This window comes from Pseudochaenichthys georgianus, chromosome 22, assembly GCF_902827115.2.
Source record: "Pseudochaenichthys georgianus chromosome 22, fPseGeo1.2, whole genome shotgun sequence".
NCBI lineage: Eukaryota > Metazoa > Chordata > Actinopteri > Perciformes > Channichthyidae > Pseudochaenichthys > Pseudochaenichthys georgianus.
Window position 1 is genome coordinate 17,844,033 of NC_047524.1, and position 22,426 is coordinate 17,866,458.

The following is a 22,426-nucleotide window of genomic DNA, read 5'->3' on the forward strand; positions in this document are numbered from 1 at the left end:
CCTACTGTAGGGCTCCCATAAGGACACATATCTTCAATTAGAGTCCATCACCTAAAGAAAACAACTGAACCTCTATCCTGCAAACTCGCTCATCAAACTCAACGTTGTATTTTCAGTCCTGTGAGTACCTACATAAAGGTCCCTTTAACTGCTGCGTAATTGGACTGGACAGAGAGGCAGGGACGCTACCGAATGAAATAGGATCAAATAAAAAGAAACGGTCAGAGCTCATTTGCTGCTCAGGGGAGTTTAGTGTTTCATAGAAGCCCTGGCCCAGGTTAGGCATTCATCACTGTGGCAAATGTAGACAGTGTCCTGATTTTAAATGGCCTTTAATGTCAAGTTCAGGCAGGGCCTTTAGCCTGACGTCTGTTTAACGACAGGCTCCGCTAGGAATGGCATGTGTGAAGTCGGCGTGCTGAGGTACAGTCAACAAACAACAGGGAAATAATGCTCACTGTTGGGATGTTTGTCAATGATAGGTTGCAAATGGCGTGTCCCTAAAATAATGTATCAAATCTGTTTTCCTTTTTGCTACATTTCATTACATTTTTGATCAAAATGATGTTTATTTAAAAGTACAACTAAATGAATTAGTTCTCATAGATACATATTGTCATGACTTATCATGGCATTCTCTCATGAGCCAGCACATTTTGCCGGATGTCTCTACTTGTCAAAAGATTACGGTACGAAAAGGGGTTATTGTTTGATGGATAGCTGGTGATTTATGAGGAGGGAAATGGGAGAGAGTGTCTAACATTCTCTCCCTACAGAGGTAGTCTCCTGGCTGGCCTCAGCGAAGGGGGGAGTAGCAGGCTTCATCCCGTAGAAGGGGGAGCTGGAAGTCTGACAGTCTGCTGGGATTGGAGATAATTGGGGATCAGTGAGAGAATTCACTTTTCAGGTATAAATAACACAAAATATGCCAGAGATGGAGCCTTGTACTGATTTAACCTCTGATAAAAACATTTTCCAAAGTACCTCCCAATTGAATACATTTTTTTACAACAGGGCTTAAGATTCACTATCTGATTCTACAAACAGGGATTTGTAAAACTGAAAATAACAAGATTTCAAATGAGTTATTGGTTTAGTTGGGACTGTAATTCTGATGGCAACAAATCTTTTTAGTTTGTTTCATGCGTTTCTCCGTCTGCTTGTCATCTCCGTCAGTGTTTACTTTGAATAATGATCCAGAGCTACAGAGACGGGAGGTGGCGGGGTGTTTTGGGACCTTTATATATACAGTCTATGTTTGGGACAGAAACATTCACACTGCTAGCTTGCTCATCTTGTGGTGCTCCACAGGCTGCCCATTCTCTGTTTAAGCATTTTCATAATCCACACGCACACAGTTGTGCATTGTCTTGGTGTGATGTGATTTCCTGGTAGCTGTAGTGAGGGGCTTTGGCTCACTGCGGTACAATCATAATTGCATATTGTCATCAAAGGCGCAATTTTTTTTGCAAACCACGCAGGGTAAATCCTGGAGCAGAGGTCTGTTTTTCTTCCCGTTAACTCTCCCACCGCCCCCAGTTACCCACAGCTGTTGTCATTATTACACAATAGCTGCTTGACTCTCCTCCTTATTTGCTGGCCTAACACATTCCATAAAAGTGCTTAATGTTGATCAGGATGATGTTTTTGAACAGTCCTGTTCAATGATGTCTGGATGGAGAATACATTAGCACCTCAGTTCCAAAAATGCTGAGACCACTGCCTGTGATCTCATCTGTTTCCCTCTTAGTAAATGTGTGTAGTGTGTGTGTCTGTGTGTCTGTGGTAGGACACTGTCCTCTGTAGCTACATGACCTGACTGAGAACCTGATGGGACACACTGTCTGACACCAGGGGGCAACACTCAAGTGAAGTCGTTGTTGTAAATTGGAAAACAAGCTTTGTTTTCTTTGCTAGTCTCCATTAGAGGAGCAGTGATTATCACTTTTCTTCGCTGTTCTTACCATTCATTTCTCTTTAGTGTCATCGTAAATATTTGTATCCAGACGATACTTTAACTACAAAAATATTCGATTTTTGGGTTCATGATTTGTCATTTGTATATCGGAATGATCATTAGACTTTTATTCTGGTTTATTAACTTCCTATTTAAAATATCAAAATATGGATTATAGATGTGCACAGATCGCCGGCCCTCTTAGGGAATCATCGCATCCGTGCACTTTTCGTTTGATTAGAGATAAAATGTATACATTTTTCTTTTTGTAATTTATTTCTGAGAATTAAGAAAAGTAATTGTCAGTGACTCCAAAAAAAATTCAAATGACTTATCATACAATTGTACTAAAAATATTTTACCAGCATATTCATCTCTATATTGTTACTGTAATATATATGTTAATTCTAAAAATATACCTATGTACCTACACAAATTGTTAATCATAATTATGATGCCATAATTATCAACATTTTAAGCAAGTTATGACTAGGACCACGTGAAGAAAGGAAACTATTATTGTCAAAATAGTTTGTCAGCACATTGTATTCAGCACATCAGAGCGGAACATAAAAATAATTCGTTTTAAAACATTTAATAAAACGTATTGTTAATTCTCGTTTGTCCCGTCCAGGTTTTTTGTGGGACTGTTTGTGCAGAGCGACGCATTAACACTCCACTAACACACCCTTTGGCTTTATTTAGGACCAATAGAGAATCCTAAAAACTAGGCAAAGGCCCTAAAGGTTTTTCTGTCCGACCTTCAACGTGAAGCAGATTACTCCTGTTCAATACACAACTCTAAAACCAAGACAATGTCTCAAACTGGAGTTTTTATTCTTTACAGCTGCTGTTTTTGTGGGTTTCCTTTTTGCGGCCTTTGCTGTCTGGACCACATTTGGAAGCGAGCCGCCTTTTTAAATTGTAGACTTGCTGTTTTGAACACAGTTTTAATGGGTCCTTTTGAGTTGGGGGATTTCTTGTAATGAAATGCGGTTTGTCTATTTTGGTTGTCATGTTTGTATGCCTGCTGATTTCTGTTTTTTATTTTCACAACCGCCTGCCCTAACCATCCAATAAAAGTTTCTGGGATCCTGACTGTGAGGCTCCACCTAGTTACTCCTCGTGTTTCCTGTCTGATCTATCAAGACAGCCAATAAATAAAAGATGTCATGGACTGAGGTCGCCGAGCTGCAGGTGCAGCGGCTCCACGTGCGAACATATGAGAGCCAAAGTCGGATCTAAAAGCTACGACGCAGTGAAGTGAGACAGAGTCCAGACCTGTTAACGCTCTTGTTGTGTTGCGGCACTATTATGCTATGCAGTCATAAGCAAGTTAAGGTATTTATTGCGGCCAATAATGACTTGCAGATTGGAGAAATGTGCCAAAGTTCTTTCACCAGGCGTCTGTGTGTAAAGTAACCCAGGCTTACAGTGGAGAGGTTCGGCTGGAACACGCTCAGTCACGGCGGTTTCCTCTGTGTGAGCTGGCTCATTTGGCACCAAGCCCGTCCACAAACAGCAAACACATCTGCTGCTCTCACATGGACAACCAGGTCGGACGCAGGATACAAGCAGAACTGTGTCTTTGACTGGAAACAACAACATCATGTACAAATCAGACACATATCACTGATTTGTACACACTCTTTCCACTAATAGTATCCGTTACAATAAATTAGCAACAGAAAAAGGATAAAAAAAAAAACGAATTAATTAAACTATAAATAAAACTATAATTTTATGTTTTGAATTAAATGCTCTCTGTTTTTTTAGTTGAATTACATTTTCTTTCATTCCTTGTGTTACGCCCAGTTTTGTCTCCCCCTCATTGGGGGAGGTAACAAGGGAAGTTTGTCTGTGCTTTTCCATTGTGGCACATTTAGTCACTCAGTAATTATGATTATTTTGAGTGTAAAACACATAATGTTCCACACACTTAACAACAAGAGGGCTACTGAAAGAAAACAATAAGAACAATGTAGATTATCTGCTTTCAGGTTAAGATAAAACATTTTGAGTTTCTAATTTAATAAAATGGCTTAGCTCAAGCTTCCTTCAAGTGATCTTGTGTTTCACCTCCCCTTATTATTAATTTGTTTTTAAGTTCTTAATTAGTTTATGTCCTTTAATGACTTAACTCTTACCCTTTAGTTTATTTTTCTTCGATTCCCTTTATTATAATGCATTTATATCCTTCCTCATTTCCCTCCTTTGTCTCCTCTGTCTCTCTAACAGCTTGTGAAAAGAACGTGCAGAAGGTGTGTGCTAACTCGTCGGTAGAAAACCTCCAGCCCTTCAAGGAGAAGATGGCCAGATTTGTCTCTGCTGGTGAGTCAAAATGTTTTATCTGTGGCAATACTGCACACACGAAAACAAAGTATGGAAACACAAATTATTTGCTAGTTATAAATATGTATTTTTTTTCCCCACTTCCATTATTTTACTAAATTCACAGAAAAGTTAACAGCAAAAACATAAGTTGAGATAAGATAAGATGGACCTTTATTAATCCCTGTGGGGAAATTCAGGATTTTAAGCGGCACCAGGGTGAGAGCAAAAATCAGGTCGGTCCAGATTCACACAAGAATAATACAATTAAATATAAATGATATACAGGTTATACATATATACATATTGAGTCTGGATTGTTAAATATATTTACATGTATGATTAGCAAACCATGCAGATTTTATGTACATCTCGACAATGACACTTAGGCACCAAAAGATTGTCTCTTTTTCAAAAAGAGAGAAATTATTATTATTATTAGGTTAACTATTTATTTAATCCCGAATTAGGTGATCGACTCAGTTTTGTGTTTATAAAGAGAAAGCATCTTTGCCAAATCTCTCCATGCACACATTCTTACTCAGTCCTGCTCATAAGATGAATTGTCTTATGTTAAGTTGTAAAGGACCCTGAAAGAAATGGTCAGTGTCTTCAAAGATGGAGGTTAGAACTAGTCGAGCAGAAAAAACCCATCTTCACCCTGAGACCTTTTTAAAAAAGAGAAAGATGTAATTATGTGTTTTGCCATGTCAGACTGATGGTCAGATCTGCCTCTCGGAGCATGTATATATGTGTGTGTGTTCTGCTGGGAGAGGGCGTCTCGGTGCGCTGTAAGACAGCATGAGGACAGTCTACAGGCCTGTAGAAGGGATCACATTGCCTTTAACATGGTTCTCATGTACTCTCTGCTGCCATAAAGCTGACAGGGCACCTCTGGCCGCGGCCTTGTAAAGACTGGCCGGCCTCAGTGGATCAGGGCTGGGGACCACCGGGACAGGGGCAGAGCTTCCCCCGGGACACACTGATCATCCCCCCGTGTGTCCGCTTTCTGATCCACACGCTAGTCTTCTGAGCATGTATTATAGTTGTAGTAACTGCCACCCTAAATATCCTTACCTTGTTTCTTCTATTGCCGACATCACAAACTGCAAGTTGGGCTGAAATGCACAGGAAAATAAATCCCTTTCAACTTTTAATACTTTCTGCAGGAGAAAATCAACAATGTAAGAATTCAAAGTGCTTTTTTTGGTTCATTATTGAAGGTTTCTGTGTGCACTTTTGTCTCACTTATCAATAGAATAATGATCAATGCCGGCCATTATACACCCATATGCTGCTCCACTTTTGCTTCACCTAAGCTGCTTACACACGAACCCTCCGCTGTGTCCGAGATCTCTTAGTTTACCTCAGGTGGCTCCTGTTCTTTCTTCTGCTGTCACATCTCTTGATTCAGATGTGCCTGGATAAATAGCTGGAACATAGCTCAATGCATGACAGTTATATGATAAGCACTTTAAACCAGTAGGAAATTAAGGCGCTTTGGATTAACATGGAGGCTTAAAACTAAGGCAAGATATCTCAAAACGTGGCCAAAACAGACCCGAAACTTAGCAATAAACCAGCAATGCCTGTTAATGTAGTCGGGCGGCTGGTTTATATTAACCTTCTTTAGGAGGGCCTGTATTTAATACACTTTGCTGCTGCCTCCGTCCCCAGTAGAACATATCTTGGCCTTATTGCCAGTATTCCTGACTTCTTCTCCAACATGCTGACTACTATCAACTGTAGGGATAAGTACCTCATACAACCCCACTTAAAAAAATCATTAAAGAGCCAGATGAGGTACCTCCCAAAGAGATTGAGCAGTATGTTTACGGTGCAGATTGAACATTTGTGGAGAGTCCATGTTTATAGTAAAGTTCCTGATTATTTGTTATTTCATAGCGAAGCAATTTGTTTGAATGGAAATGTGCCATGACATTGTTCTAGTTAGTGTATCCCCCTTAACAACTTGTGAGTAGCGCTTAAGCCTCCCCTTTGGCCATTATCGCAAAAGCTTTTACAGAAACCACTGCGGTTGCCATTGGCTACAAAGCGGCATTGATTTGCAAAGGCACATCTTGAACATAAACTCTCCAGTGGGATACTTGTAAACCTCGCTTTCATAAACAGAATTCCGCGAGCCGTTGCCCGTGCGTTGAGAGGAGCGGGGTGTAATCATTGTTCGTGATGAATCCATGACTTCAAAAGGCAAAACAAAGCAACAGCTCCTCGCATCAAAGAGCGGCTGAGGCTCTAAACTCTGACTCATCAGTGATCGAATACATTTCTCACCCAGGTAAACGCTCAGGAGGCTGATGCCAGATGCATGTGTTTGACACATGATTTGAACATATTGAAATGAACTGTTAGGGGAAACTTCTTCCTTTTTAAACGAGACAAAAGTGTAGAAGCGAATCAAGACTTGAGACTTGTTTGACTGAGTAGTGCTGACCCATAACCCCACCTGTTGAGAAGCTCACAGCAGGCCTGCAGGTGAACCCAAACGCCCCAGGTCTAACACGGGATACTTCTGAAATCCGGTGATCCATACTTTATCCTTTCTCTCTTAAGGGTATTCCTCGCCTTCTCCCCGCTTTGAGCCAAGTTCCCTCTACCAACAATATATATTTGTTCTCTATTTTCAGAACTATTCTCCAAGTAAAAAGAAAAAACTGCCCGTGGCGATTTCATCATCTAATCAAGCCCTTTTTTCCTTTCCCTTTTTTAATAGGAGCTCTTTGAAACCTTTGTGGATACTCTTAGCGGCATTTTTTTATGTTGTAAACAAGGCCATGACTAATTGAAAACAAATTCCTGCTTTTATTCTTTTAGTCTCCTTTTATTCTTTTAGTCTCCTTTCGCCCGGCCTCTTAGGGAATACATGTGTATCATCACATCCGTGTACTTTTTATTTGTTGTCAGTGAGTCAGACCTGTTACGGAAACACTACAGACCCCACTAACCAAGATTCCACTTACGTAGACTGCGTAGAATTTGCACATGACAACTGTCTGAGGAAGCGGTTTTTGATGAAGACGTGAATGTGTGTTTAAGTAGAGGTGATGTGGGGAAACGGATAGGGATGCTGAGGATTTCCACCAAGCATCCCTCTAACACTGCTTTCCATCTCGTTGTCCTCTAGCTGCTAGGTATAGCCGCGGTTTGGAAAAGTGTGTCAGAGTTTTAAAGCCCTAATTTATTGTCCCTCTCAGCATGCACATCTCATAACTTTCTAGTTAGCGACTACTGGTTTCATGTTTACACAGGGAGCGGTGGAAGAGAGACTTCTCTCTCTCTCTCCCTCCCTCAGCCTCTCGGCTCCAGTGCCACCTCTGCACAGTCGCACCAGAGGGGTACCTCAGGCGCCAGCCTGACCCCCACTGAGACTAACACCATTGGTCACGGCACCCCCCCTTCTTCTATCCCAGACATGGCCACAACTTTCATTCATTAGGTTTACCTCAGCCCCCTTACTCACATACATGTAAAAAAAAAAAAAAAAAAAAAAGAGTGAAAGTAAAAGAGGTAGTTGGTCAGAGGCTTAAGCTCACCTTCTCCCAAAAGACCCCCAAACCTGCCTTTGAACAATTTTTTGGAGACTTCCCCCTCTTAAATCTTCAAGTAGGAAAGGTCCCCCATCATTGTAAAAAGGATGAATCTGGAAAAATGCAATAAATCTGAGATCACAGGCACTCTCTGGCCCTAGATAAATTCTTGCACCTCGGCCTGGCCCGCCGCACACATCTGCCTTTTATTTAGACACTTTTACATGGCAGGAGTCCACAGGAGCCTCCAGTTCCCAAGCCTCTCTGCTCAACCCTGCGCCCCTGCTTTCGGCTCTACTTAGAACATGCACATGTATGTGGACGCACACACGCAGAACAGACCACGGCCCCCCCGCCCCGAGCCCAGGCGTCACAGGCTCACACTCTCATGCGTCAACGCACAGAAGCACGTCAAACTTTACAATGTGCTTAACTGTCACTTGGATAACACGCTTGCTGTGTCACTGACATCTCAACCCAGAGCCCCTTTCTTCTTCTTTTCTTCCTCATTGACAACTTTAGGGATGGCTAATGAACACAGCGCCCCCCTCTGGAACCACCAGTGTTCCTGGGATCAGTTCTTATTGGCTATCAGAGGAAAACCATGTTCATCCATAGCACCAAAACCCCTATTATCTTCCCCTTAATACATCCTACTTCAATATTTTCTCTCCTTATTACAGCTCAAACGGAGCATTCAGCTGAGGAGGAAAGTCTGGATGTGGCGCAAAGAAGGTAGGTCACTGACTAAAACAGCCACAAGCTGATATACATTTAAAGTTAGGAATGAAACATGTGTGGATGCAAAAACAAGTGTGGTGAAATGCAAATATCACACGGCAACTATTTAGCATGCTTCACAGATAACATATCTGGTTTCTGATAGCACTAATGTTTACTCGTATAGCAGCGTACAGATATTGGCAGCAGCTGATGAGGTTTACTAAGATGAAGTGGGTTTAAAGTATCGTGTTTAGAAATGTTAAACCTGCAAACCAACTTTGATTAAACAGGGATTGTTGAAGCAGTTTATTTTGCATAATTAGGCACCTGTATTTTTACTATGCATACATTATGGGCTTTTTATAATTGGTGTTAAGTACCAGATAAACATGCTTACCAGAGACAGCAACCTCTATCACTACACATGCATATTGTATGTTCAGCCTGAACCCAGTGCTTCCTCCCCATGCAGTTCCTATCATTCTTATCTGCCATGTTTTGTGCAGAAGACTCCAGAGACGTCGCTGGGAGATTTATACTGCAGTCTCTGAGCTCACAAAAATCATATCTGGAACATTTCATATTGGAAGAAGATGGTGGAGCAGACAAACAAAGCAACTAGATTATTTTGGCCTTGTTTGGATAGAGAGCAGGATTGTTTGCTTTATATCGCAACGCTTCCAAAATAAATCATGAAACGCATAAAGGAGAAAGTGAGAGGCGCCGGACGCAGGGAAAATGGAAACCATTTTTAAGGTGTGTGTGTGTGTGTGTGTGTGTGTGTGTGTGTGTGTGTGTGTGTGTGTGTGTGTGTGTGTGTGTGTGTGTGTGTGTGTGTGTGTGTGTGTGTGTGTGTGTGTGTGTGTGTGTGTGTGTGTGTGTGTGTGTGTGTGTGTGTGTGTGTGTGTGTGTGTGTGTGTGTGTGTGTGTGTGTGTGTGTGTGTGTGTGTGTGTGTGTGTGTGTGTGTGTGTGTGTGTGTGTGTGTGTGTGTGTGTGTGTGTGTGTGTGTGTGTGTGTGTGTGTGTGTGTGTGTGTGTGTGTGTGTGTGTGTGTGTGTGTGTGTGTGTGTGTGTGTGTGTGTGTGTGTGTGTGTGTGTGTGTGTGTGTGTGTGGCCCCGCAGCTGACGGCACCTTTTGCCTTTAATGAAGTTTGTCTTTAATTTCATCTAGAGAGGGGGCTGGCTGACTGGCGTTAGGTAGAGCAGGAGGGAGGGGGGGCTCTTTCTCAGGTTCCCACAGAGCCACCTCGTAAAAGTGACACGCTGTTGATGAATACGGGCGTCAGCGGGCTCACCGGGCCCTGGGTGGGCTCTCACATCTGCGCTGGATGAGGGATCCTCACAGTGGACGCTCCATTATGGTGTTAATAAAGGGAATAGACAACACATCCTCAGTGCTACCTGATACCTCTGTATCAGGAGGAGTCGGTGACTTTAGACGGCTGCCAGTGGAAGTAAGCCACCAGTGAGAGGGACTGGGCAAATGAATCCCACCAGTGAGAGGGACTGGGCAAATGAATCAGCATCAGGAGAGTACCTCAAAGTATGGCCGTCTACAGCAAGAATGCAACTACCAATTATTTCATTATTGATTATAGAAAAATAATGAATAAAAATGGCTCTGATCAATAGCATAGACATTTTGATTTTGATTATCCTTCTTTTTTTTGGCTTTATAAACAAATGTTACCATCAATGACCATTTATGAGATATATTGATACATTGACCATTTGTTTAACTGTAACCTTTTTTCAAGTTACCCCTGGTATCAAAACTCTGGTATCATATAGCCAACAGTATCAAACGTACAGTATATAGTCCCTATCTTTGTTTCAACCATGCTAGAAGTGTGGCAATATGGAGGTCAGACCACTACATTAGTACACACATGAACATCTAAAACTGTTGGACTATTACTATGAATTGGTGTGACATTTTGTAAACACATCTATGTTTCCCAATGGGTGAAATGTAATACATTTGACGATCTTGTGCCATTATTAGGTCAACATTTAAATCTGCCCAGTACTTTCCTATACTGTATTAAAAGAATACCTGCAAGATGAATGACTAGCTAATTTTAGCACACTAACATGCTAAACTAAGATGTGAAAATGGTAAACACACCTGCTATACGTCAGCATGTTAGCATCGTCATTAGCAGCATGTTTTCATGTAAGCGTTAGCATTAAGCTAAAAGCACTGCTGTTGATGAACTTACAGATCTAGCAGGGCTCTTTAGCCATGCTCTTTTTTTTCCATTATGTTATTGTAGTGGAAATTCCACACTTAATCACATTTTGTTAAGAAAAGAACAAATATACAAGCTTAAACTAAAGTTGTGTTATTTAATAAAGAGTTCTAGCATTTAACAGAATCAATCATATTAACAGCTGGAAAGGACAGAGGTCCTGCACTCGTAGATGGTACCAGGATCTGAGCCCGTTGCACAGAAAAGCAATGTCATGAGACACAGGAAGGAAGGCAATCCACATTACAGTCCTAAGTCAATCAATCAGTCAATGTTTATTTATATAGCCCAATATCACAAATGTTACATTTGTCTCAGTGGTCTTCACAGTGTGTACAGAATATCAGTATGACAATACGACACCCTCTGTCCTTAGACCCTCACATCGTACAAGGAAAAACTTCCGGAGAAAACCCACAGTTTAAAGGGAAAAATGGGAGAAACCTCAGGGAGAGCAGCAGAGGAGGGATCCCTCTCCCAGGACGGACAGACGTGCAATAGATGCCGTGTGTAAATTGAAAAGATAATACATTTGCAACATAGGTAGTCCAAATGTTTGGAAATGCATGTGTGTATAATAGGAAGATGAATCCACGAGGATATCCATCCAGGACCGATGATCCAGGACCACAGCCACGACTCAAGATCCAGGACACAGGACCGCAGCAACAGGATCATCCATGACTCCGGATCCCGGCGTATATAGACACCAAAAAGAAAGACATTTGGGGAAGTTGGGTGGGGGGGCAGACAGAAGTGCAGCATGTTAATTGCAAGCCCTAAACATCCAAATGATAATTGCCTGACAATAGTCAGGGTGACGCCCTTCTGTCTGACAACATTGTGTAGCCAGGAGACCTACATACATATTGAATAACTGTAAATTCCCATCATAATTATTAAAATTCCCAAAGAGTTAATCATGTTCAATTGGATTATATAAAAATAATATTAAATTATGGTGCAGTGTGGTACGAAGTAAATTAATTTAGATGTAATTCTAATGAGACATTCTTGTAAAACATGTGGATTTGGCCAATCCATAGTGAGTTACGATGCCTTTCCTCCCAACATGCAGTTCTAATTTGCCTGCTTGATGTTTGGGTTCACGGAGGTTTTCTGATTCTGTCCTCAGTTCCGTCTCATTAAGCTTCCTTCTCCCACATCATGCTCAATTTCATTTGGCCCAACGGCCTGTTCCACAGCCACCAGGCAGTCATGGTTTCATAGACGCCAGCTCGTAAGTTATTCGACTGCGTTTCTGACGATGGCACAAAGCGGCTTAGTGCCTCTGCTGGATCAGCCAACAACACAGAGTTTACTTCTGTAATCGTTTTACTGGGGAAACAAAGGAATGCAGAGTTGCCTGTCCAAATATTTCCCTGATTCTCACGGCTGCTCATGGTTTTGTAATGGGTCTTTTTTTATAGCCGTCAGTGAGGAATGCCGGCTGTGGGTGCTGCAGTAAACCCTCTCACGGCAATGGCATCATAGCATGGTTTTCAAAAGTGTGTGTGTGCACGTTTAATTGTTCCGCGCTCGCAAATTAACAAAGGCCTGATTTTGTTTATGTTTGGTAGCTATACTCGCGTGTGTGAGTGTGGTTGCATCTGTTTTGAGTGAAGCCCTTGTGTATCTGCCTCTTGCGTATGCTCGAGAGGGTAGAAGGGAAAAGGCGCTGTTGCTTGATTTGTGAACGCTCTGACACGATGACCCAGGGTCATGTCGGAGAAGAGACTGTGTTCATGATGCCAAAGCAGACCTGGCTACAACAAAGCTACCTAGGAAGAAAGGTCTGTTTGGTCAATCTAAACATCCCAGAGACTCTGATTTCTTTCTGTAGCGTACAGGATGATCGACTGCGCTCTTTTGAGCATCCAGGCAAAATGACGCATCACTGGGAAAAGGGAAGCAGAAGCCACATTTTTCATCGTCTGGGCAGCATATTGGACCTTTCCCTCCGCATGAACGTGTCTTAGATTAGCATCGCAAAAAGCCACCTAGCATCTGGAGGTCAGAGCCTATCCGGGTGTCAATGAGACCGGGAGCATCCCTTGAATCATAGCCGCCTTTTATCAACCCCTTTGACAGGCATGGCAAGAAAATGTATTTTATGTTTGGGTTGGGGGGGGGGGGGGGGTGTGTGTGTGTGTGTGTGTGTGTGTGTGTGTGTGTGTGTGTGTGTGTGTGTGTGTGTGTGTGTGTGTGTGTGTGTGTGTGTGTGTGTGTGTGTGTGTGTGTGTGTGTGTGTGTGTGTGTGTGGTGTGTGTGGTGTGTGTGTGTGTGTGTGTGTGTGTGTGTGTGTGTGTGTGTGTGTGTGTGTGTGTGTGTGTGTGTGTGTGTGTGTGTGTGTGTGTGTGTGTGTGTGTGTGTGTGTGTGTCAGCAGTAGTCTGTTCTTGGCTGTCTCCCTATCCTCTGGCTGCAGGCTGTGGAGGTCAATGTGATAATGGAGCTGCCGCTACTGCCTCTCCCCAGTGGCCCAGCAGGGTGGAGACTCTCCTCCAGCTCTGTTTCTCGCCTCTCTGTCTGACTCCACATCCATCTTTTATATGCGCTGTGCCTGAAATTGACCCTTCTTACCCTCCATTTGTCGGTGTTTGTTGGACCCCTTAGTTTCCTCTTTAAAGCTTTTAATGTAACATAATCCCTGGCACATTTATGTCTGAGATTATTCTGTAAGTGGATGTGTGTGATAAAGATGACACTGTTCTGTTTTCCCAATGCAGTTTCCAGGACACGGTGAGCTACTTTGGGGTGAAGCCAAAGTCCGGAGAGAAAGACGTGGCCCCGAATTTAGTTTTTATGCTTTGGTACGAGTTTTGCAACGACTTCAAGAACGCCTGGACACGACAAAACAAGAACATCTCCAAGGAGAAGTGAGTTGGAAATGTTTTTTTGTTTCAAGTCACATGATTACATGTACTTACATGTACTTACATTCCTCAGAGTTATCACAGATTCTTCAAACGTTAAACATTAAGCCTGTGTTACAAATGTGCATGATGGGAAATGTAGGATCTGGTGAAAAGAGACAGAAGAACTGTTTACCCTCTAATGGCACATTTCCACTGCAGCGGGGTAGCCCCGTTTAAGCGTCCTCGCTCAGGCCTCGGGCTGCCTCGCTGGCCGTCCGAGGCCGTGGCGCATTTCCATTACAGTTTAGGACCTGGGGTAGCAGCGCAGTGTAGGCGGGGCGTCGGCTTTTTTGTTTTTTCACATTTCGAGTTGTTTTGTCGCGCTCCCGCTGGATTTTATCATCCCCAATGAGATGTAGGAACGTCGTCACCTCCTCGGTCGACCACGGTGTGCTTTTCTTCGACGTTGCCATTTTTGTAGCTCCTCCGTTTACAAAAATGTTGTGTATAAAAATGCTGCAAGCTTGCTTCTAAATATATATGCGACGCTAGGGATGATCTCGCGCGCGATCTTGTGACGATTCTCTCTGACCAATCAGCAGTCGAGAGTGTAGACGTCACTAGTTCAGCCCTGGCCCTGGCCTGATAGAAACACGATTTTATGGGGCCGGGAAAAGAAGGAAAAAGTACCCGCTAGCCGGTGCTATGCTATATGGAAACGCCACCAAAAACTGGCCTGGCCGCTTGAGGACGCTTCAACGGGGCTACAGTGGAAATGCGCCATAACTGAACTTTTCTTTGGTCCTGTCACATTTTACCCACTGTTGGAAGTCCTGTTTGGAAATCATTGCTAGAAATAGGGTGACCTTAAAAGTGGCTTTTGTGCATTACAAAACAAATGACAGCATTTTTTTGAATACCGTTTTTAAACTTTGTGGAATCGCTTTGATAATTTAATCATCTATAAATATTTTCTAAAATGTTATCTATATATACAATATTTTTTCTAGTGGCCACAAGTGTTAGCAATAATTGAGAAAAAGAAATTGAGGCTCCACATACTTAACATACTGAACTATTTCCATTTTTATTACCGTTATTTACAACCTCTCTTGTCCTCTCCTCTCTGCTGCGTAAACAGCCAGTTCAGTCCAGTTGAAATAACTCTTGGTCTCAGGTGACTCATTCCTGGCTTCCCAGTTGCGTTTAGAAGCGCAGCATTTAATGTATTTTGATTTGCAGGATCTGGTTAGTGCAAATCGTTTATTAATTTTATACATTTAAATCAAATAAAGGGGTTTTACTTTTAACGTAACATCACATTTAAAGCTTAGTGTGAAACTTCTAGTTTTTCTATCAGTGGATTGACCTCCCTGCAGAACACACCCTTACCAAACTGAGGCTGAACCATCTCATCCTCGCGTCGGACTCCTTGCCTCTCACCTTAAGATGGGTGCTTAACGACCTCTACACATCACACCAAATTAGCACTAATTGTACGGGGCGATGTGCAGATTCTGAATCACAGCAGAGAGGACGGCCATCAAACTGGAGGAGCTGAGGCCTCGACCCTCACCCTGAAGAACGGGGGCCTGAATTTATGATGTTTCCTCTGACCTGAGGCTTCAAGTCGGGTTGGAGGTGGGGGGGGGCATTCCAACCAAAGGACAGCAGACCCTCCTTGCAGCCGCCTAGCTTTACTAGCGAGCGTTATGGGGGAACTGATAAACACTGTAATGATGCTGGACATGCAGCCCAAAGGGCAGGAGTGAAGCGTTTCATGACTGCATGCTCTTTGAGTATCATGAGTCGTAGCCTCCATGGCTCCGTCAGATCATGAATACTACCTTTGGCGTCCTCCAGAAGATTCTGTCTAAACCGAGCGGTATCTTTGAGATGGAGGTTTCTCAGGCCCGCCGTGTGCTCTCTCTTAATTGTTTACTAGGTAATCGTGTCTCTCATTACTCACAGCTGATCATGCTTATGTACAATTAACTTTATTTTAAATACTGTTGCACACTCGTAAAAGCCAAGTGTTTTTTAAAGGCTGCCTCATTATCTCATCAACCCACTGTCATTCTGTACTCCTACTGGCTTACGGGGCTTTCACTGACCGCAGTGTGTGTGTGTGTGTGTGTGTGTGTGTGTGTGTGTGTGTGTGTGTGTGTGTGTGTGTGTGTGTGTGTGTGTGTGTGTGTGTGTGTGTGTGTGTGTGTGTGTGTGTGTGTGTGTGTGTGTGTGTGTGTGTGTGTGTGTGTGTGTGTGTGTGTGTGTGTGTGTGTGTGTGTGTGTGTGTGTGTGTGTGTGTGTGTGTGTGTGTGTGTGTGTGTGTGTGTGTGTGTGTGTGTGTGTGTGTGTGTGTGTGTGTGTGTGGTGTGTGTGTGTGTGTGTGTGTGTGTGTGTGTGTGTGTGTGTGTGTGTGTGTGTGTGTGTGTGTGTGTGTGTGTGTGTGTGTGTGTGTGTGTGTGTGTGTGTGGGCCCCAGGGAGATACTTAAATGTCTTGCTCTTACTTACAGCTCCACGAGGACACAGTGATGAGAGGGTCCAGCATGTGTAATGTTTTCCAAGTTACACACAATTTCAGGGCTTTTTTCGAAGCTTTCAGTGTGTGCGCAGAGTTTTAAAGGTTCTGTAAAGTCAAGGACTTTCTTTTCCCCCATAGGTTAAAGGAAGCTCAGGAAAACATCAAGAAGATCACAGCGGAGAAGAGAGTGGAAACCAAGAAGATCAATGCCAACAGTCTGGTGAGAACTGATCTACATGCAGCACAGAGATGGAATTTCCTGAGAGCTGCTCTTACGTGTGTCCACGATGAAGTACATACTGAATATTGTTTGTGGTTCTTGCCAACAGAAAGAGAGGCTGCGGCAGAAGGAGGCTGGCGTGCCTTCCAGCTGAGTGAAACGAGGAGTGGTAGGAGAAGATCGTAGATCAGAGGCCTCAGTGTGTGTGTTTTCCACCTGCCTCAACAACAGCGGTCTGCTCTTCACTCTCTCTACAAACTCACAAAAAAACCTCGCCGGACAACTGCTGCGGTTCTCTGTTTACTAACACCCACACCTCCCCACCCGACCCTCCGATGCATGGCTGCCACAGCCCAAGTGATGAGAGTCTTAAAGGCCAAAGATCGATCTCATTCATCCGGCACGGCGCGACCTCCGAGTGCCCAGCTTGTGAAAGGTCTTAAGGGGTCAGTGGGATTCACAGCTGACGCATCCAAGAGGTTCCTTCTGGATCTACAAGAGCTGGGAAACCATTTGTTTCTGACGTAAGAGAGCAGAGTGATAACGCTGCTACACTTTTCACAGACGGTGCACATGCGGCTGCCTGGAAAGGAAAATCCCCACTGACAAACTAGAGATCTGTGTCTGGAAGCGGTACAAAACGCTAGTGTTCTAGCTTTCCATTCCCCATGGCTCATTACAAGTCTTAGTAAATATGTCATGTTGTAGAATCTGCAGGGCCCGTGCAGCAGCAGCAGCAGCAGGAGGATGATGAATGATCCGCGCCAGGCTTCATGAGCAGAGTAAGACATGTTGTGTATAAATGTGTGTGCACACAAATTGTGGAGGTTTCACTGTTTCGTGTAGCACTGCACTGGACTGACATCTCCTTGGTGGGGCCCTCACACACACACAGAGGTACTTCAAAACATCAGAAGAAAACAAAACACTTTGCCGTTCACCCACTCATCACAGATATTAAACATACATTGTTAGTCCTTCATTGTTAGTCACCTTTAAGCACTTTACTGCTTGCTGTAGCTGTATGTTGTAGCTCGCTATTAGCTCCCTTGGTTATGCTAACTGCGTGCATTTTTCAGATGTCCAGCCCTTTTTTTGCACCTCTTTTCCTATGCAAGAGTACGCTTTGCTTGTTAGAAGTTTTATGAATTTTACGGCTTTATGATTTACACGTGTTGGATTAATTTTGTTCTGAGAAAGTCTAGGCAAGTGTATGTTTTGTTATCTGAAATGTAAGATGTAACCACACTCCTTTGTCATTCAAGAAATGTCTATTTATGTAAGGAAAGATTTATTTTCTGCCAAAAGGCATCAGCCTTCGAGGCTGTATTTGTATGAGTTGTAATTGGATGAAAAGCTGCGTGGTTAAATCAGAAGAAAGATATATTTTCACATGGATGTTGTGCCCGAGATGTTGAATGTCGGTGGAGATTTGCCTTTTCTCTTTAGTTTGGAGAGATGAGGATTGTATTTGTGGGTATTGAGAACATTTTAGTACATCACCTAAAGCCATGCGAGTTGCTATATTTCAGACAGACTTCTATTATCAGAGAATCCATAAAATTGCACCTTGAATTACTATTTGTACCCTCCTAAGTCTTTCACCTGTGCCATTTATTTTGTAAAAAGATAGATATTTCAGGAAATGCTATGTTTAAAAAGAAAAAGCTGATGCTGACAAAGGAACGGCTGTAGCCTCTACTGTATGTATGTAACCCTCAGTCGCTCCCATAGGTGCTCTGTAATTTTATGGAATTGTTTTAAATTTCGAGATTAAAGTACCGGATGCCAACAACAAACTGGACCAACTTCTCTAAATGTTCTTCTGTCGACACTTCATTAGGCCCACAGTGCACCAAGCAGATGTGAAATTAATGTGAGAAACCTGCGTCATCAAAGAGAATCTGACAGGCTGTGAGTCAAAATAAAGTTATTCAATCACGCCGCAGATTTAGACTGTGAAACATGTTCCGGTAAGACTCCTAAAATAAAGTGATACATTGTTTACTCGAGGTTAATAAGTTTTCAGTCATTTACAGTCATTTCAAAAACTACATTTGTAATGTAAGAATTGCATTATATTCATCCAACAAGGATCAATAAATCACCAAGAGATTCTAATAAACAAACTGTTGATTATTGACTACACCTGTGGCACATCCAGCTCATGCCAATGTTTTATTTAAACACCAAAAACCTCCTAAAGATTAAGGGTTTGGACCATGTATAATAATGGTTGTATTCAAAATGGATGTCTGAAGAATAATGGATTATCTAAATACCAAAAGCTTTTCCTAAATGTGTTACTTATGTAATGAAGGAAAAATTGGAAAATTCCTCATCCTTCATACATTCCGACAGATTTGCGAGCCAAATACAGTGAAGTAAAATAACATAATTCCAAGTAATAATTGGAAAACGTAACCCCATTTTTTTTTTCTTAAACGGACTGCTTTTACAATTAAATGTGTTTTAAGTCTGAGATGCTGGCTCCATGCTAGAGGAGAGCAGCAGATGAGGCCATCATTTAACAGGTTAACACCTTCCTAATCTATATCAAGTGTAAAGTCACAGATGATATACACAATATTAGAACATCCGTTTATTTTATATTTTCATGGATAATTTAATCAAAGGGATAAACAAACCGGTTACATCAAGGATGCCCTTACATTGACAACTATTTAATCTCGATACTGGATAACCCATCACTGAACAGCGTCTGGCTAATAAGCCTATCATCTCTAAAAGAGTAGGCATCCAACTTTAAAAAATGTTTACCAATGGATTTGGAAATTCACAGAAATCAATTTACCTTCAGACATTCTTGTAACATCGAAATAAAAATCACATTTTCCATTTACAAATATCCTCGCTCATACATCAAATTCCACACAGTGGAAACGTCCTGTTCAGCAAACACATTATGCACATTAAAATACAAAATTGTACATTTCCTGTCACAGCAAGCGTTTCTATATTAAATAACCCGGGGTTATGCAGTCCTCTCGGGGGGAGGAAGCCGTGCGTAAAACGTGCCCATTCCAATTCAGCGTTCCTGTGCAGTGATGCTTGTTTTCAAACTGGTGAGGAGTAAAATGCTCGATGGTCTATAAGTTGCATGTCCATATGTGTTCACACGTTATGCAAGAAGAGACTGTAGCCTACATGTACAAAGCGTTCGTGAATGCATCCTCCAAGTGGAGACAGGCATGTGTTCTTGGCTATGTGACAACCTTTTTTTCTACAAACAATCCTGTCCGCGAGGGATATGAAACACACACACACCCAAGCCTTGTCTTTAGTCCAGGTCTATGGATATACAGCGGCACTGTTTGACGCGCTGGATGCGTTTCTTCTTGGTGGGTGGCTGCTGGTCGGGACAATTCAAAGTAAAAGTCATGGTGGTAAAACGCTTCGGCTTGCAAAACGAGCAGGACTGGAAAGCACCCTCCTCCCTGCGGATGTGCCTGGGGATGTAGAAGGAGTTGCACTGCCCGTAGCAGAAGCGGTTGATGATGGTGCGGCTGACGCAGCCCTCCTCGTGGATGGTCTGCTTCAGGGGCTGCGTCTTGCACCAGTCCCGTTTCAAATACTGGCGCTCCGTCACGTGTAACGCTTCCTGGCTGGACTCCAGCACCTCGTCGGCCGGGGAGGATGAGCCCTGCCTCTGCCGGGAGCCGGAGCCCGCCTGCGGAGTCTGCGGTTGCTGCTCCGATTCGTTTGGGTTGCTTTTGTCAGGATGAGGAATGGCGCCTTGTGAACCTCGGTTTCTTTTGGATTCCACGGGCGAGGAGAGCAACCCCATGATGAAAACCATACTCCAGAAGATACGCGTTGAGTTGGCCATCCTTGGGGAGAAGAGGAAAATAATTCATCACCTATGCCGTTTCAACTTTGGATGCGTTACGCACAGCTGTCAAAACTTTTACGCTGCGTAAAAACGCGCAGACAGCTTTTTACCTAACAAATAAAAACTAAACTACAAGAATAACTAAGTATTTGACAAACAAATATAATGTTTACCTTGGCCCGATACTTTATTAGGCTATTATGCAAAGTAATGCCACCAGATCTAGCCAAAGCAAAAACTGTAAGACGTTTAATAAAAATCTGAACATATCCACACATGCATACCAGTGGAGAACAAGCATGGCGTTTTGTAATTTATAAAAGCAAGGAACAAAACAAAGTTTAAAGATGGATGAAGACCGTTCTTGAGTGTTGTAGTCATAAACAGTCCGAATGTAACTCACCTGCGCGAGTCTCCACTGCTACAAGTGCGATGGTGTGATCCTGTCAGTCCTCTCGCGGCACCTACTGCTGTCGGCCGTACACTGGTGGGGCTGTGGATGGGTGGGAGACTGAGCGCTCCATAGACAGGGGCCAGGGGGTTTAATACAAATTGCTCCAGCGCCGGACTGTCTCCCTTTTAAATGTCTGCCAGCTGAGATGTGCACAACAGTTCCCTCTACATTATTGGCTAAGCACGATGTAGAGAAAATCAAAACTATCCGCCCCCTCAACACTTCCCTGAACCCACTTCAAGAAAACAGACAACCGAGGGCAGGCAGGGAGGGGAGGGGGGAGACAAGCCGAGAGCAGACAGGCCGGAACGTTTATGCGCACATGGAGAAAAAAAGTAGAACTGGTGATTTTTTTTTATTTCATCAGAAGGAACATGATAATACCATAATATGTCACACTTTAAACCCAAATGTAGGCGTTCACGGTCCTCTCGTAAATTACGAATGCAATAGGGATAGAATCAATAAGAAATGTCGACTGTCTGACTCATATTACAGAACACCTAGTGTACATTCTCGATATATCATTATTTTAATGTTACTGAATACCAGGAATATAATTGAGCCAAAGAGTAGGCTTTTTCACTAAGATTGTGAATTTTAGAAACGCTATCATAGTCCAGTAGATAGACAGGTCCTTTAAATTGATTTAGTTTATTTTAGTCCCAAAACTACGTTTTATTTTACATGACCAAAAAAGGCAACCAAGCAACACGTTATCATAAATCACGTTTTAGAGTTTTAAAATCAAAGTTTTACAAAGTTATCAAAAGTTTTAGCTGTATACTTTTAATTTAAAAAAAGGAATTGTCTTAACTTTATACATTGTTACTAATTACTAATGCATTTTGGTTGGATATTAAAAGGTTTTTCTAATGCTTTATTAACAGGCATTATTAGGAGAAACTTTGATGTTGCCATGTGAAATATGATACAATAAATAAAGCTTCAAAACGGCATATCCCAGCTATATATACATATAATACATTAAGTGTAAATATTAAGTCACAATTAGCCCTTTTATTGTTGAAAATAAACTCCAGCACCCACACTGTCGTTGGTTTTAAACCTAGAATATGTATGCCAGTCATCAAAAGTGTATTTATCTGTATACCATAACTATCTAACGAATAGTTTGTTCCAGCATTATTTCTTCCATATTTCATGTTACAGGAAGGTGAACATTAATCTGCAGAACACATGGCCTCGGCCCAACTGCGTGATCTGTAATACCAATAGGCCTATGCATCATGATGACGCACCGCCCGAAGGTGCAGAACAGACCAATATTAAGGGAAATTGCTCTGCCATCACTGCAGAGATAAAAAAAAAAAAGTAATATGCTGCTGTAGAAAGTAACGTTTTTAACATGATTTTTTTCCAAGTTCAGTCTGCAACTGAAAAACACCCGAGCCCTCCATCGGGCTGTGGAAAACAAATCAGAAGCAATGATTTTGACCTCGACACTTCACGGTCTACTCTGCAGATTCTTTACAGGAGAAAAAAGATGTAGGCCTTTCACCTCTTCAACACAAGTCATTGAACTAGATCCATGCAATCAGAAACCTGAATTGACACTGAATATATATATGTGTATTACATTAATGCATCTGTGACGCAAGTAATCTTCTGATATGTACCATAACCACATTTATTTGAGATATTATGCTTTTATATCAGGATATAGTCGAGATTTTGAAAGAGTCA

At 42.4% G+C, this 22,426-nt stretch overlaps 2 protein-coding genes across 4 annotated transcripts in view; one reads left to right on the forward strand and one right to left on the reverse strand.

Moving 5' to 3' along the window:
• LOC117467883 (formin-like) overlaps positions 1-18,544 on the forward strand; it is a 53,057-nt gene extending 34,513 nt beyond the window's left edge. For 2 of the 3 annotated variants that reach the window (XM_034111792.1, XM_034111791.1), the window contains 5 exons: positions 4,196-4,288; positions 8,520-8,571; positions 13,539-13,688; positions 16,331-16,412; positions 16,522-18,542. In XM_034111792.1, the coding sequence (XP_033967683.1) occupies positions 4,196-4,288; positions 8,520-8,571; positions 13,539-13,688; positions 16,331-16,412; positions 16,522-16,566 (422 nt within the window). In that variant the 3' untranslated portion in view covers positions 16,567-18,542. Of the gene's footprint in view, positions 1-4,195; positions 4,289-8,519; positions 8,572-13,538; positions 13,689-16,330; positions 16,413-16,521 lie in introns of all 3 variants that reach the window. The other variant, XM_034111794.2, reaches the window with a different exon arrangement.
• Positions 18,545-19,001: 457 nt separating this feature from the next.
• grem1b (gremlin 1b) lies at positions 19,002-20,897 on the reverse strand. Its single transcript, XM_034112014.1, has 2 exons — positions 20,669-20,897; positions 19,002-20,263 (listed from the first exon to the last, which is right to left on the reverse strand). Exon 2 carries the CDS (start codon positions 20,260-20,262, stop codon positions 19,714-19,716), a length of 549 nt encoding a protein of 182 aa, XP_033967905.1. The 5' UTR covers position 20,263; positions 20,669-20,897; the 3' UTR covers positions 19,002-19,713.
• Between the last annotated feature and the right edge of the window lie 1,529 nt (positions 20,898-22,426).